At 39.0% G+C, this 17,643-nt stretch overlaps 1 protein-coding gene across 1 annotated transcript in view; it reads right to left on the reverse strand.

Annotated features, from left to right (window-relative positions):
- Positions 1–17,643, reverse strand: part of nrxn2b (neurexin 2b) — a 643,742-nt gene that overhangs the window by 561,669 nt on the left and 64,430 nt on the right. Inside the window, 1 exon segment of the mRNA XM_025905407.1 lies at positions 13,429–14,824. Within this exon segment, the coding sequence (XP_025761192.1) occupies positions 13,429–14,140 (712 nt within the window). The 5' untranslated portion in view covers positions 14,141–14,824.

The raw sequence follows: 17,643 nt of genomic DNA on the forward strand, positions 1-17,643 counted from the left end.
ATGTATTTGTGTGTTAAGGAAATGTGTGATTAAGTCCTTTTGCTGAAAAAAAAATGGCTGTGAAGAAATGTGGTGCTGTGTTGTGGTGACTGCTTTAAATTGGAAATTCTGTTTTCTTGCATAACATTATCTATTGTTGCTGATGAAACTGAGAATCGTCATCACGGTCCACGCTTTTATGATACAAGATCAGTTACATCATATATATATATACAGAGGCAGAGGGGTAAAACAACACAGGGAGACACTCTTTCTGCACCTTTGCAGTCCCTTTTATTTTGTTATTATTTTCATGCCATCTGTCAGCCACAACACAGAATCCACACTAAAGGCCCCAAACTGAGACCCGCACTCTCCACATATATCCTCAGTTTTTTGCATCTCCATAGACACACATGCTGGAAAGATAGTGTGCTACCCCACGGCACCGACAATGTGAGCCTCAAGCTGTTCCACTTTCCTTGACAAATATCACCTCAGGTATCATCAGAAACATAAGCCCATTCTTAAATGTTAAAATGACTCTACCACTAACATACTGTCTTAAAGCATATTTCTGTCCACCAAGCAGCCAAGTAGTCAACATGTCGTTCTAATTACAGCTAAAAAGTCTCAGACTCAACTTAACCCTTGTATCCTTTTCTATGTTTTATAATTAATAAACCTTCAACTAAGATACATTTTCTGTTGCTAGGACAGTATGCTCAAGCTTGTTCATGTTTTTTATTACTGTGTCAGTTAAGCACTGCCCTGCAGCCTTCAACATTCAGGAAGTAAGCCAGACTCGTCAAGTTACTGCAAAGACAAACGCAAAATTCAATTTTGTGCAAAAATCTCTATATTTATAATTCATGTGCTGTTCTAGAACCGGAACAATTTTATCATATTATCACAGTTCTTCAGTAAGCACAATTATTTTATTAAATGCTCCTCGTGTCAAACTGAAAGAAGCTTAAAATAGAATTTAAAAAAGTCAATTTTTATTCTCTGTGTTATGAAGTCTGATTCGGTGTTGATGAGCCACAGGTAACAACAGCTTGCAACTTGAGTGACGGCATTACAGCAGCAGGCACATCAGCAATCAGACTTCATTTCCGAGTAATTTGGTGTTGCCGGAGCTGTATTAACTCCATAGGCGGTCCCGTCTGTTTGGAAGGCTAAATTAATAAATAATTGTCATAGACCTGGTCCAGATCACAAGAGATCTATAAAGTAATCACGAATGTCGCCCTACTTATGCAGAAATCCAAACTGATGGCACCTTAGTTCATTTAGGTGGTCTCAAAAGGCCAATTGAAGTCCCACGTGTTGTGATCAAGGCCTCTATTTCACATGTGTGAGTGCAGTGCAGGGTATTTTGCACCTGTATTTACACTCACATGCTCAGTTGGGGCTGTGAGATAGCATCAGAACCTTCTGTCCCACTTATATCAATATTGTCATATTCTAGTAACACGGGTCTTTGACTTGTTTAGAAGGGAGATTACAGTGTTTATTATAAGACCAACTGGCAGGTGTTTGATTGGAGTTCGAAGGGGGTGGGGGAGTGGGGGAATAGTAAAGGGGAACCAAAGCCCCTTTACTATAACCAAAGCCTTCCCTGCCTCACCATGTTTCTGACTGAATGCACAAACAAGATGTCCAGGACAGAGCCACAGGGGGTCATCTGATACATGTAGTTGAAAGGATTTCTTATCAGTGACAACACAGTGCAAAATTATTTTCACCAGCAGCCTAAGGTTACAAAACAAAGGCGGCTGACTGAGACTGTGAGTATTCAGCTTTATCAGTATTTTTTTTAGTCTCTCTCTCGATCGTTCAACACATGAGCACAATAAATCAAGCTTGCATTTGGTTCCTTAAGGTTTTTAGTGCGGTGGACCCCAAGAAAGCACAACCTGACAATGCATCAACCTGCTGTGCCACAATAACAAGAACAATGAACACAACAGAGTCCTTTTAGAAAGGACCAGAAATGAATGTTGATAAATGACGTAATGAAACATTAATGGAAAATATATGATGATTATGTGTAGATAAGTGTGACAGATAAGTGTGTGTTTCTCTTGGTAGGTAATTTGATGGGGGGAAAGCATGAATCTTCTTCTTCTTCTTCCAGTGTAAAAACTGGAAGAAGTAAATTTTAAAAACATCTCGCAGTTGCTAAAATGTATAGATAGTGGAATCAGCAACTGTACTAGAATACAAAATAGTGCTGAAGTGGTTCTGGACAGTAATAAACAAACTATAACTCATATGAACATCAAGTTAATGATATAAAGTCAAAAATATCAACAGTAAAACTGGATATGAGAAAGAAATTATTCACTATCAATGGCCTATGGCATTCTTTGATTCCATGACCAAAATCTATTCAAATAAAGTTGTAATAAACAACATTGCTCGAGTTTAAATCAATACTAAATTTGACTTGAAATTAAAAGAAATGCAAATTTTTCATGTAAATGATCCCGTCTTCCAAATTATTAAGTACATGGTTTTGAATCCTTATTCCATTTTTAAGATCAAAATTATATGAAGAGAGCTTTAAATTGATGAACTATAATTACTTTGTTGTATTGCATTCCTGTTATTGCTGAGTGTGAAGTCAATAGCAGCAAATAATCACACTGGCAGACATTGGTGTGCTAGCATACTAAGATATGTAGCTTATATTTTAGAAAAAACTATTTGAAGTCTTAAATTACTGTAATGCTTGTAAAACTAGTACCACAATGCAACTAATATACGCATTCATTCCTACTGCTATAAAAAAGAGAAAGGAAAGAAAAAAAATGTATTTTAAGTTGACAAACAGTATCTTTCAGTTTACAAATGACAAATTGCAGAGGCACAACATATCTGACTGAGTGGATGCTAATACTTCTTTTCTAGATACTTCAGCCTCTGGGAAACTGTTAATTAACAGTTTACACAAAGACAGGAGACCTTAAAGCTGAAAAAAAAAAGAAAATCAAGCCTAATTGCATAAAGCTTTGCCCCAAGTACTCAAAAATCTATGCTTATGAAATTTAAAGCAATTGATGTGAGTACATTAGGATAACAATACTGGGTAATCACACAGTAAAACAAGTTATTGATTTGCTTTGTTGCTGTGTTAGAGAAGCCGTCTGATGTCTGATGGAATGATGTCTGAATGTACTGCACAGTGAATGATGTTCAATTTGACCCATATAAACACAATTTACAATCAAATAAAATTTTACATATTATGGCTGTTTTATTTCTAAATGATGCACATCGTGTTTGTATAGCACATGTGGAAACTCAGTGCACTAAACAGTTGTTTAGTGCAGTAAGCCAAAAGCAAAGGTTACCTTCAAAGAGACATTTTTTTGTTTTGTTTTGTTTGGGTTCTACAGTTCTGTGATAATGGGGATGGATAGCAAGTGACAGGTGACAAGGGTGTGTGAGCCCGACTTCCCACTCAATTTTGTACTCGCAGAGTGACAGCTGGGGTAGAGAGCAAGCTTTAATTGCATGTGATGGACAATCACGCTGGCAGGGACCTTCAAACCAGTAGAGGATCACTGGGAAAAGGGCAAGGAAAAAAGTGGGCTGGAAACATCAGAGTGGCATCCTCCCTGAAAACCATTCGCCTGATTGCACCCACCCCATATACATCTACCACCCCACAAGTCAAAACAAACATGAGCTGCGTGTGCACAACACTCACTGACTCCTTTGAGTCAGGCAACCTAACCTCACACTTTAATCCAGCTTGCTTGCTTAATGCTTGCTTTTTTGCTTCTGCAAGGAGAGGCAATCTGCATAAGGGAATTCATACGGTGTGAAAAATGGAAGGAATTAGGGGATTAGGGATTTAAGGAAATCTCTCATCTGGAGCAATTGTTACTACATTTTCCTTTTTTTCTCATTTTTAATCACCAAAGACAAATTAAACACTGGATCAGAATCAGTTATAGGACTGCAGACTGATATATGATGGTCCTCAAAAAGGAAAAAAAAACATGAAAGCAAAATGTAAGAAGAGAGCGTGGCAAGAGAGACTGAGATAAGCAACATCCTTCAAAGTAAAAGGAAGTGAGCTATATTAGGACCCCATGCCTAAATAGGGAAATTTTGCTTTGCTGTCCATTCAAGGAAGCTGGGAATCTATCAACCAAAGAATAGAGGCCCAGGAGCATGTATCCTTTGAACTTGGGATTGCTCAACCAGGAAAATGGTTTTACACAGTTGAGGGTTGAAAAAAACATGTGGATGACTAGCAAAGACCGAACAAAAGCACGGTTACACGGGTGGATGTGGCAGTAAAGAAAGCAAGATGGCAAGATTTCTGTTCATATAGCAATTATTAGGCAAGGGGGAGAAATAAAGACAAAATAATAGTTTTCTTGTATTTTTCTAGACAGTGACTAAAATTGTTCAACTGGAATTTTCATTTTGTTAGCATCATCATGGCTTTACTCAAAATGTGACATTTCACGTATACCTGCAGTCAAAGGTTGCATAATCAGGTTGTAGGTCTGTTTGGAACATCCAGTATGTACTACATCTTATTGTTTTTTGTTTTGGTTTTTTTGCCATTTTGTAGTCCGCTTTGAATTATCGAATGTAGATGAAATTACTGTGCACTAAAAACACACCAAAGTGCAGGGTACAGAAGCTGTACTCGATCATCTTCTGTCTATCTTCTGGAAGATGATGAGGTGCATCAAACTGCAAATGCAATTTCCTTAGCACATGAAGTATCCAGTGAACTATACTCGCTATCTGCACACAACCCATGATAATTGGGCTACAGCTTCTTTAGAATTAGATGAATACTTAATTAGTATATTGCATATTACTATATGGTAAAAACTGCATTTATTATCTTTTGCCATGTTTTTCTAGTTGGATACAGCAAATTTTAGTTTGGTTTAGATTTGTGTTCGCTACAAAGACCACGCACCATGATGGATCAGCGGTTAGTAGTAGCCCACACCTGTCAATAGTAACCAATCCAAACACAGCACATAAATTCTTTCCACCACAGAAATCTGCACAATGTGTTTGAGGTCTGCTTTTGTGCAGAAAAAAGGCACAAGTAGGTAGACTCTACAAGCTTGCAAGGGAAAAAAAAACTAAAATGTCTCAAGACATTCTTGAGTCCTTTGCATGTTTTTGTCATGCGGTTAGTAGAGCCATTATTTTTTAGGAATTTGTAATGGTAGATTACCATTTGATTTACCTTCCTTTCTCCTTTTAATGAAGGTAAGGTTTTATAATTTGATTTGTTAATTATAATTTGGTTATACCTATTATATTTCCATTATATTTCCCTAGATAAATTTGTTTGCTTGTTATTTTGGCCTCCTTGGATTCACCATAGCTCTATCAATTTGAAAATAAGTCTTGGGACCCTGGAAAGACGGGTCAATTTATCAGATACTTTTAAATAAGTCCACATTAACTTGAATTTTCCAATGTATTCTACATTTTCTACATTTTGCAATCTTCTACTGAAAATGTGTTTTTTGTATTCTGAAATTGCAGCCATTTTGGAAAATTGACGCTGTAATTAGTAAACTTTGTTTTACTAAATCTAAAAGCAATACAACACAATATAAAATACATGAAAGTGATATTTCTAGAATCTAACCTGCCCATATTGCAATAACAAGACAAAGTAAAATTACAAAGTGGAGCGGAGGAAAGAAGTCAGATACAATCATAGCAACATAGCGACTGCTGCTCTGCAAAGACCTTGTCCCGACAGCGCACAGCAGCAGCAGAAACAGCAGAGAGGCAACAGAGCAGCTTTGATAAACACCAACAAAATCTCAGCAATCAAATCCAGTGGAGACTTGAAGCATGTACTGCTTCATTTCGCCTTATCAGTCTTGTTGGTTTGGTGTAGGCCTAAGTTTAGTCATCCTCTGTTGTTACAGCTAGACATATACCTGATAAGGTTATCTATGGAACCTCTTCAGGCGACCTTACAGGGTACAGCCCTCTCATTAGCACTATACTTATTTATGTATACAGGACAAGATAATTGGGATATCAATTATCAGACAGTGAGCCCCCACCATCACAACCACACTCACTCCCCCTCATCCCTCTGTGTGTGCCAGTGGGAGGCACAATTATCACCATGATGTACGACTCTCTTTCATGTCCTCTGCTCTTTGCTCCAGGCTCATTGTGTCACCATCCACCATCAACTTTTACCTTAGAATTCAAGGTCTAAACACGCTCAGCTCTTAACTGTGATTTTTTAAATTAATCATTCCTGTATTGTATACAGCATATAGAATGGTGTGAGATCTGAATGCAGTACAATATAATATGTAATACAACTGGAATGTAGAATTATTGACCAAACACACCAACATATATATCCTATGTACCTTAAATGTCTCTCTTAAATGACAAAAATTACAGGTTACACGTGTATTTTTTGGTCATTATCACTGGTCATACCGACATTGATTGGGCTTAATATTGTTACAGTGGTACAGCAAAGGTATTCAGAATAACATTAACCCTACATGTCTGTGTCATATATGAGCGAAGTGAAAAGGCATTGTTGTTTCACTTTACAATATTCACATATTTAGTTTTTACGTTAGGTTACACTAAAGAATTCTCCGAAACACTATAGAAGTAGGGGAAACCTTTAGATAATGGCATTATGCATATATGCCTCTGTCGCCTCTGTCAGTGCGCCCCAGGGTGGCTGTGGCTACAATGTAGCTTGCCATCACCAGTGTGTGAATGTGTGCGTGAATGGGTGAATGACTGGATATGTAAAGCGCTTTGGGATCCTTAGGGACCATAAAGGCGCTATATAAATACAGGCCATTTACCATTTACCATATGACTCTTGCACTATTCTGAGTAGTGCTCCTCCAAATTGACTGTTAGTAAATCTTGAGTGGATGTACATGTTCTAATTGGTCTTGTTCACACTAGTTGTATGGATACACACTCACTTTATGTATGTATGGATACACTCTGTTTTGCCTTTGAAGTAACAACACTGACCTTTTTCACCCAATCACTGAAAATATACTTGAATGACCAAACACAGGTTAATAGGTATAGGTAACAATATCTCGATTGTTGGGGGTTTTTTTATAGCTTAAAATTTCTTAAGGGGGGAGAAAATGTGCAAAAAATAAAGAAATGAATAAATGGAGAGATATTTTTTCACCATGTGCCTGATGACTTTATCACAAACATTGTTTTTTAGTAAAGTCAAAAGTTTAGAGAAACTCAAAAATGTTTTGAGTCAAACTATTTTGAGTTTTCAGGGCATTTTCTCTTTCTTTCAGTGTACAAGACTTTCACCTTTTTCTCGGAATGCAATTTAAGACAAAAAACAACATGTTTACGTGGTAGATAAATTAAAATGTCAAGTTCATGGGTGTTGCAGTGTTAAGACGTTGACTTCTTATCGTTCATTGCAACAGCTGATAAGGCAGATTATTCTGGCTTGTTGGGGAAAACCACATCTGATGGTACAGTGTTAAAACATCTCCTTGGGCTATGAAAAGGACAGTGTGTGTTTCAAGCTTAATCTTTGACTCCCTAACCACAGCTCTCTCTCTCTCTCTGTCTTCCTCACCCTGCAGCTAGAGGCTCGCCTGAGGTCACAGCTTGCTTTAAGATGGGGGTATGCAGGGTCCAGGCACGTTAACTGTGGTGCTTCTCAGAGACCCAGGTTTCTGCTTTATTCCAACACATATAATAAAAAGTGATGATGGAGGTGAATTAGAGTCCAAAGAGCAGTAATAATCTAAGCACCTGTTTTTCAACAGTTTTCTATTTGGCACTTCCAACTAGAGACGTGGACATAGAGTGGTATATACACATTCTGTGTATAGTTGACTGCCAAAAATGGCTAACATCCGATTTTGCGTGATGTTCCTAAATATCATTTCTTGTCAGAGGTTAAAAAAACAACAAAAAACAAACAAAAAACAACAACTGAGTTAAATTTAAACTAAGTTAAATGTCCGAATTTTTAGCATTTTCACATCAAAATCTCATCCTTATCCAGTGAAACTAACAAACTTTTGCCAAGATTTGCCTAATCTACACAATCTGACTTACAGAGGCAACACATTAGCAGAATTAACTTCTTTGGTATCTTTAACTAGGATTCAAGTACAGTAAAATGGCCTGTATTTGTATAGCACTTTACATAGTCCCTAAGGATCCCAAAGCGCTTTACATGTTCAGTCATCCACCCACTGACAGAGGCGAGACTGCCGGACACTGGCGCCACCAGGCCCTCTGACCACCACCAGTAGGCAACGGGTGAAGTGTCTTGCCCAAGGACACAACGACCGAGACTGTCCGAGCCGAGGCTCGAACTGGCAACCTTCCGATTACAAGACGAACTGTCAACTCTTGAGCCACGATCGCCCAAGTACAGTACTGTACGTAGGCCATGCACATTTGAGCCACAAGGACACACATGAAAATTCCAAAACTGCTTCAGGATGCCAGCGTAAAATTCCATGTCACATTACCTAGCCTGCTGTACCGACCTGCTGTAAAAACAAGCAATGTGTTTCCATTAGTGGGACATCTGAGGAACCCCTAACTGGCACATTTGCAACAAAGATCAATAATTTCCATATTTCTGTACTATTTACAGGCTTGATCTTATTCTGAAGTCCAGTTTGTTCTAAGAAGGAAGAATCTTATGAAGAATTTATGCCATGCAGAATTAATTTCTTTTCAATGAATTCTAATGAGGGTTCTGACTATGGTCCATTTATAAGTTCTAACAGCTTAAGTCTGTCAAGTTAGCTAACAATTTTCACTCTATGTCAAACACCTTTCAAGTTAAGAGCAAATCCAGTCTCAAGGCAACCTGAAAAACTCTTCAGAGTTTGCTGTGTAAATTAATGGAACAACAATCATTTTCACAAAGTAATTTAACCTCTCATTACTGTGACTTGAGAGCTCAGCTTTTTTGCCCTGCAATGCCATTTGAAGGTCAACACACGAACAAAGCCAAGGTCAGCACAGATTCTAAAACCAGTTTAATTACAACCCCAATGGTAAATTATAAAATACAATTATAGTAAGTGCAGCATATTTCTGTCCTTTATGTACTGTAAATAAAGCACAGAAATGTTTCAGGGTGTTTGTTAGCCCAGTCCTTAGTATTTAGCATTTATTAAACCATTTCTGAGGTCAAATGTGAATTTTCGCTTTGACATCAAGTCAATTAAAAAAAAAATGAGGCTGTTTTTCGTATGATGTCCACCTTCATCCCTCATTCTGTCTGATCAACCTTAACCTGAACAATTTTGATGTAAATGAGTGAAAATACTAAAGTGCCAGACATAGATGAAGGCAGCTAAGAGCTGTGTTAGATCACTGGTATTCAAATCAATGCAACAGGAGATACAGACTCTACAAAGCAGAGGAATAACATAAAACATACTGTGCTTAAGGGAATTGAAATGGCACAACCTCCCTGGATTACAAAACCTCAGCTGTCACATCTCATTTTCAGATTTTACAGATTGAACTTTAAACCAACATTCATCTTTAACAAAGGATTCAAAAGTCTGGACTAGAATATTTTCACAGTGAATTAGACCTGGATAATAAATGTTTTCACTTATTTGTTCACACTGCATTATTACAGGGTGTCAAAGTGTTAACACTGAATATTTAAATATCAATTTTTGTAAAATATTTGACAAGATATGACACTGCAGTTAAAGTTATTTTCTGAAAGCATGTTTTTTTGTGTGTCGTTGTTATATCGGCATAAAATCTGTTCCTGCTCCCATTTGCTACCACCTGGGCATGGCTGTAGCTCAGGAGGTAGAGCAGGTCACCTACTGATCGGAAGGTTGGTGGTTCGATCCCTGGCTCCTCCAGTCTGTATGCTAAGTATCCTTGGGCAAGATACTAACCCCAAGTTGCTCTCTGATGCATCCATCAGAGTGTGAATGTTGTTAGAAAAGCACTTGGTTTAGAGTCAGTGCATGGGGTGAATGTGGCATGTTGTATACAGCGCTTTGAGTAGTCTGGGAGAGTAGAAAAGCACTATATAAGAATCAGTCCACTTTTAGTCAAACTTCATTCTCTACTTTCTAGTTTGAGGTTGAGGAGTATTGAGCTTTCTGACACTGGTCAAGAGTTCTTCTCTGTACTGGATACAATCACCAGTTGCTAGGGAAAAATGTGTATTCACCTACTGGTTGGCAGTGGTTCTTGGAGGTGGCTGGCTCTTGCTAGGCGAAATCAGTTATACAGAAGGTGATCCACCAAAAAAAGTGATTACTGCGGTTGCTAGCAGATTGCTATAACTAGCTTTAGTTTTTCATGTTTGCCTACAAGTACTCCCTTACTACTAGCCAACTGGTAGTACAACTTCAAAAAGTGCAATGCAAACCACAAAAGGAAACACAGCATACTTCTACATCAGTTTATAAGTTCTACATCAGTGCTGCAGCCAACATGTTTCAAAAAGTGCAACTTTTATTTAAAGGCAGTCTCTATTTCCAGTTTGAGTTGCACTTTTCAGCTTCAAAACAGGTTGGAGAGTAGCTGGCTAGTGTTGACTTGTTGACTTGTCAATGGCATGGCATAACATAGCTGATAGATGATAGATGATCTGCCCCTGGGCAATGCTGCACACATCGCAATCAAACAAACAGATGTGTTCATCTCATTTTTCTGATTGTTTTTGTCTCCGGTGCAGGAACATATTTCTTTTAGTTCAGAATTAGTTTATATTTCTTTTACAAAACTTGGTGGTCTGTCAAATACCATACTTTGCAGAACTAAACCTGCCCAGCATTTAATAATGAATAAATAACAGATACCACTTAAAAAAATAAAACCTGAATACAACTATAGCGATAGATCTGAAGCAATTCTTAGAGCAAAAAGTGTAACAGTTATGATGGTCTACAACAACACAATCAGCTTCATAATTAAAGCGGTTTGCTTGTCAGATATCTATGTGACAAACAGTAACGGAAAACCTCACCCATAATGTTATCTTTCTTTTCTTTGCAGCCAACACAAAACAGAAACGAATTAACTGTTTTAGATAATGTAGATCGCAATATTACATGTTTTAATAATGTGCAGAATCGTTGCTGGCATCTTGTGCTGGTTATTTTATGTTCTGAGAATAATCAAAAAGCACATCACAGATCAACTAGACCAATAACTTTATTGCAAGTGCCACATCTTATCATTAAAAATTTTCCCACAAATTGATACATTCATCCTCTCTAAGGAGAGCAGACAGCAGCTCCTTAAAATATCAAGAAAAAAAAGGAAAAAAATCTTTCCTTTGACACGGCCCCTTCACCACTGAGCTAACACAGTGAGACATGGATTTGTTAGTGCAGACATCTAAAGGGCCTTAAAACTGACTGAAAGTGAGAGCGAAAGACCTTTACATTCCCACCCACGTGTTAGATAAAAGGAGTAAATACACCGCTGCACTGGCAGTCAGCCATAATGACCCAATTTACGGTCCTCAAACCAAAGAACATCTCTGGAAATAAATTAAGCCTGAGCAAATGAAAATCTTCATGTTACGCTCCTCATTCTTGCTCTCTTCTCCATTTCTCACCACTGCAATCGCTCTCTCCACAAATTCCTTGTTCTGATTCTCTCCTCCTTACCTCAATCTCCATTCTCTCCCTCTATCTTACTCTCTCCATTTCAAAAGGACAAATGCTTCCTGCAGTCACTGTAGCACTGCATTGGTATTCTGCTCTCAATTTAGCTAAGAGCAAGGCAGCAGTATCTACTTGCTGCAACCAAACAGCAATCTGACACAGGGCACAGAAACAGAAAGCCAGAAAAGTCTTGAAGAATTGAAGGAACTGTGAAATATGAGAGGGAGACTGGAAGGAAGAGACAGACTGACTTTTATGGCTGTCCAGCAGTGACATCATTTGCTGTGCTATAGGGTCACTAAAGAGCAAAAACTCATCTGCATTAATTAAAGGCTTCTGTTCGGCTTTTTGCAGAGAACAAAAGCAGCACAGTAGAGCTTTTTAAGCTATCTGAGACAGCTCCAAACTTACACTAACCCTACATCAAAATAAATCAAAAGCTTTGATCTAAATTGCACCCACATGCTAATTTTATTCTTATTACTTCAGATCTATCAAAAGCTGGACTCCAGTAAAACATTTTGTTTGGGTTGATTTCCTTTTTCAGCACCGTCAAAGCTTATCTGCGAGCGCCACAAAAGTCTAAAGCATCAAACAACTGTCACATAACTTTTGGCAAAACAGTTATCGACCTTTTTAACATTCTGTAATTACAAGTGATTTCATCATGCAGAACCAGGTAGAAGCTACTAAGTCAATTGATTATTTTAAAGGTTACAAAGCAACAATAGACCATAGTGATAATGGTAGTGAAGACCACTCATCCTGCATTACAGGTGATCAAGATACAAAATAAGTTCTGATGGCTGCATAGAGAGTGAGAGAATTCCCAAGCAAGGTGTAGAGATGCAAACAGGATGAAAGAAAGAGGGCAGAGATAAGTGAAGGGGGACGAATGTCAGGAGTAGGAAGTGCTGACAGCGGGTAAAGGTGAAAGAGAGATAAGTTGAGTAAGGGAGCAAATTCGAGAGAGACATGGAGGGGGAGAGGGGTGACGAGAGGTGGAAAGTCCAGATAGACTTGAGAAAAGATGGTAGGAGGTGAATGAAAGATATGCTACTGGATGATGAGAAAAAGACACGGAAGAATGTGAAGGAGAAGGAGAAACCATAGATATGGAAATGGGATGTGTCAGTGAAGGAGGGAGCCAGAGGTTTAAAACAGAACTGAATTTGACATGAGTTGACAGCATATGAGCGTATCCCAAGAGCAAATGAAAGCAAGAGCAGCATGTACGCCAGAGACAACAGGCTTGGAAAGAAAGAAAGAAAGAAAGAAAGAAAGAAAGAAAGAAAGAAGGAAAAAAGAAGTAAATTCACTGAAAAACAGACGAGAAGAAAGCCAGCTGAAATAGCAGTGATCTTAAACGTGAAATATTCAGCAGCTTTGATGTTAAATATTGTTTTTGAATAAGTCCCTGTTGAATTCAAAGTAGCACCTGTGCCATGTCTGCAACTCTTGTATGACTCACATAATCCCTAAAAAGAGTGATCTTCTTCAGCAATTCAATCTTTAAAGAAGGTTCTTAAAAATACTGGATCAGAGAATACTGAAAGATCATGCATACTTTAAGTAGTCTATTCACAAAGTTCCACACCCTCCTCCGTTTGAGCCCTCACTGGATCAGCACCTCCTTCATCAAACATTGTTAGAAGAGACTTTCGACAGCCTAAACAGTGAAATGAGGTCCCTGACCTCTCTGCAAGACTCTGACTTGAACTAACCGCAAATTTTGCACAGCAATTATAAAACAAAGACAAATAGAAGAGTTATGATGGTGCCTTACCTTCCTTGCAGTACTTTCCCTTGAAGCGAGTGAGGGTGCAGTCACAGTGAACTTCTCCATACTGAATAGAACAAAACCCTCCATTGAAGCATGGGTTCTGTTTGGTGCAGAGGTACTCCAGGTCACTCTGAATACCCTGGCTATTGAGCAAAGTAGGAGGCATCTCTCCCACCTTCAGATTGGAGATCAAGCCCTGGAAGGGTGGTTCATACTTCACTGTGCTGGATGTCAGTGCAGACAGTCGCACGTCAGGTGGTATCCCACCTACAAACAGGTCACTGACCACTGCCATTTCCCTCCTCTTTGACTTGACCTCTGCCACTTTTGTTTCCCCATCTACCATTAGCATGGTCTCACGGAAGTTGCGGGTAAGCAAGACCATGTGCCAGCGGTCGTCATTCACCCGTGTCTCCATGTGTACGGTGGCTGGCTCTGCACAGTGGATGGCAAAGCGCAACTGGAGGCGCCCACCAGCAATCAACAGCTCCAAGAAGTCGCAGTTACCGCCATCGTCCAGGTAGAGTACCAAGGCTTTGCTGATGTTGGTCTTGAGACTGAAGCTCAGCTCACCCACTGATCCAGCTTCCCAGCGCCCATAACGTGCCCACTGGCCAGGCGCCCCACCGAATTCCAACATATTCACTGTAGTGAGCAGGCTGAAGAGGGCCAGAGGCCACACGGGCAAATACAGGATTCTTAACCCCCTTGTCATGCTCAAAGTTCTGATGTGTCCCCCTTCTTTCTTAATGCTGTAGGTCTAATGAGCAACAGCTCTCTCTTCACTGAGGAGAAAAGACTGTAATATAAACAGGAATATAAACAAGAAGTATCATATAGTACTGAATTCGGTTATAAAAGTCAATGGGTAAGCAATCCTCACAGGTGCTCTACTACAATTTGCCTGACCAATAAGCACTTTTTTCTCCTCTCTCTAGTGTTCTAATTCTTCTCCTTATCCTGATTCTCTCCTTCGTCTCTCCATCAGTTGGTGCCTCTGGGACTGAGGAATAGGGGGAGAATAAAAGAGGGGGAATATGATAATTTCAACACAGTTGTTTCTTCAAAAGCCTCTTTGTCTATCCTGGACCAAAAATAGAATGTTCCTCTCTCAAATCCAGATCTCAGAGCAATTTCCAGGAAATTTGAGCTGCTGCCAAAAGCTTGGGGGTGGGGTGGGGGAAGATTGTGATCTTTCTTCAGGAGGAGAGCAAGTAGAAGAAAATGAGCAAAAGAGGAAGGGAGCTATATAGTAGACGGGTATCAGAGCCTGCTGGTGTCTGCTTGAGCATTTGATGTGCTCATCATTTTCAGTTTAATGCCATTCTTCTCCTTAAACTTACAGAACACAAAGATTTACGCAGGTATGGGTTCCATGACTGGGATGGGAGCTGGCGATCTGGGAGAAACAAGAAGAACAAAAAGACAGAACCGTCAGTTACATGCAAACACTTTACATTTCAAATTAGTTAGTAAGCAATTAGCCTGATAGCCTTAATAGAGATTTGATATAGTATTTAATTCTTTGCTTTGCCTACAGTTTTGCACACCATATTCTATATTTAATAATCCCTACACTTTTTTTTTTCAGTTCAAAGCTGACACTTCAAAAAAGTTTGCCTACAGCCATCTAAGTAAGTTTAGCAATTTTGTGTGGCTCCATACATCCCGAAAGACCCTGAATGAAATAAATGTCTTATTTTATCTGCTTGATTGTTTTATATCCAGTAAAGAAAGTTGTCATCCACACGCACCACACACGCAACACACACCACATAAACACACGGTTTTCAGTAGAATTGTAATATTTGATAAATCACAGAACCCAATGGTGGTGCACACACACTTTACGGGTATGCATATGCAAACACACATCATTAAATCAAATGCAATTCAGACTGGAGTGCTGGAGAGTCAATAGCTATCTGAATAGCTGGTCTTGACCCTAGGGCTTGACCTAATCCCTAGCCATTAATTCTTAAGTGAGATTTAATTTCCATCTCAGACGGTCTACAATTAAAGCTAGGCTCACCCCTGCTCATGCTCCCTTGTGCTATCCTGCCTCGCTTCAAAGTGACAACAGAGATGATGTTGGCATACATGAAGAGGAGCGAAGTAGAGTGAGTGAAATACAGAGAAAGGGAGAGCTGCTACACTACAACCAAGATCTCCAAAGGCCAAAGCTTAACATCAGTGGAAAAAGATTAGGGAGACTAGAGGGAAGAGAGAGCTGTATGATATAGCAGAGGGAGGAAAACAAATAAAGACAGGACCATTTTTCTTTGAAAGACGACACACTGATAACATGACAAATTAATGCTGCCTTTAGATGGCTGTTATGAGGTCATATTTTTAACATGGGATATACACCCAGTGTCGCTGGAAGGGTGGGACGTTGCATCACATATGTGAAAAAGCACGATGCATTACTAGAATATGCATGCTGAACACAAAACATAATTATGATATCAGTCATATTTGGTCATTTTTTTCTATTATCTACCTTCCTAAATTTATGCCCAAAATCAGCTGTCTGTGTTAAGTGCAGAGCTTTTTTACACGTCGATGAGTTTCTGACAGAAAAGGAAGGCTAAAGATCTATATGTGCTTTATGATTGCAGCTTTTCACAAATCTCATATGTATACATAAGACAGTTGGCTAACTGTAAGTCTAGCTGTTGTTTAATGCAAAGCACAGTGAGACAAAATGTCTATAAGTATGTGGCAGGCACACCATCCCTCTAGGAGTGATAAATTGAGGCTGGTTTATTTTGGTCTCACAGAGACGGCGCTCTGTATCAGTATTTGAATACATTCTTTTCTCTTTTGCAAGAATATACACATAAATATGTTCACTACACAATAATCACTAGATTATTGTATATTTGTATAATCACTAGATTAATCACTAGAAGAAACATTAAATAGATTTAAAGTTTGAGAGTTTACATTCATGCACCATTATGGGTACATAGCACAAAAACATTTCCTTGCCAAGAGATATTTCTGTCTTGTTGGAGAGTTTCTACCACCAAAGACAACCAAACATTCCTTGCATTTCTTACTGCTGCATTTATGAAGGTCACCATGCTGATAGTCAACATATCCTCTACGCTTTCTCTTTCTGCTTATTATATGATCTTAGCTGGCTTGCCTGATTGTACTGTTAAATCCCAAGGACACTGAGGAAACACAGCAAGTCTCAAGAGATAACTAGAGCTCAGAGAATTGTACCATGTGCTTGTGATTGATTCAGGTTGCACGTGCAGCTGTTTGGATTTAGCAAAGCTACTGTCCCTATGTGACTGTGCAGTGTTACCCTGAAGTGTGTGTAATCTACTAATTTGTGGACCTGCATCTGTTTCTTTTCAAATACTCCTCAGTGCCTCTCTCCATGGCACTTAAACCCATTGTTTTAACAAAGACAAAATCAGCCTTAGTCAGTTCCAGTCTAAAAAAATATGGTTTACTATTGTTTTAATAGAATGCTTGCTTGATATCCCTCTGGCTAAAAAATCCAAACTAAGCTACAGCAATATACTAGACTTAAAACACAGTCTGTACCAAGTCTCATACACCCTGATCTTACTTAATTTGTACAAATAGTAGAACCTCTGCAACTCCCAGAACGACTACATGGTCATGTAAGCCACCACTGACCCATTTCCTCGCAAATTAACCCATGGGAATGTTTCTACTATCTTGACAAAAACTCTACCTCAGCACTGCAAAGGGTGTCTGGCTTAAATCACACTACAGTAGAAGTTTGTGGTGGAGGTGTGGTCCCTGGCTAAGCTGCAGGGGAGGGGTGGTGCAGTGAGCTTAAGGGGGCAGTGCTGGGGACGCAGGTGAGACCACAGGTCGTGACATTCCCACTAATGACAGTCTTCTCTATTATAGTGAGGTGGGAGACCAGTGCGGGATGTGCCAAGACCAGCTCTGAGAGGAAAGTGAGTAACATTATATGCAGAAGATATCAATAAAATCTGCAACTGTGAGCACAATCATTGTGTGTGTTGGGTCCATCTTTACAAATCTAGACAAAGTTTTGATAGCTGACCAACAAAAACCAAGCCAGTTCCATTTTCTTTATTTAAATGTCTATACTCATGACTCCGGCTGGAGTACTAAATCAGATACATGGCAATAAGATAATGGAAGCCAGTTTATTTGAGAGAGTTCTAAGAAGTTGTCAATAAACAAAAGTAATGTTAAAAT

The sequence above is a fragment of the Oreochromis niloticus genome, linkage group LG3 (assembly GCF_001858045.2).
Source record: "Oreochromis niloticus isolate F11D_XX linkage group LG3, O_niloticus_UMD_NMBU, whole genome shotgun sequence".
Taxonomy (NCBI): Eukaryota; Metazoa; Chordata; class Actinopteri; order Cichliformes; family Cichlidae; genus Oreochromis; species Oreochromis niloticus.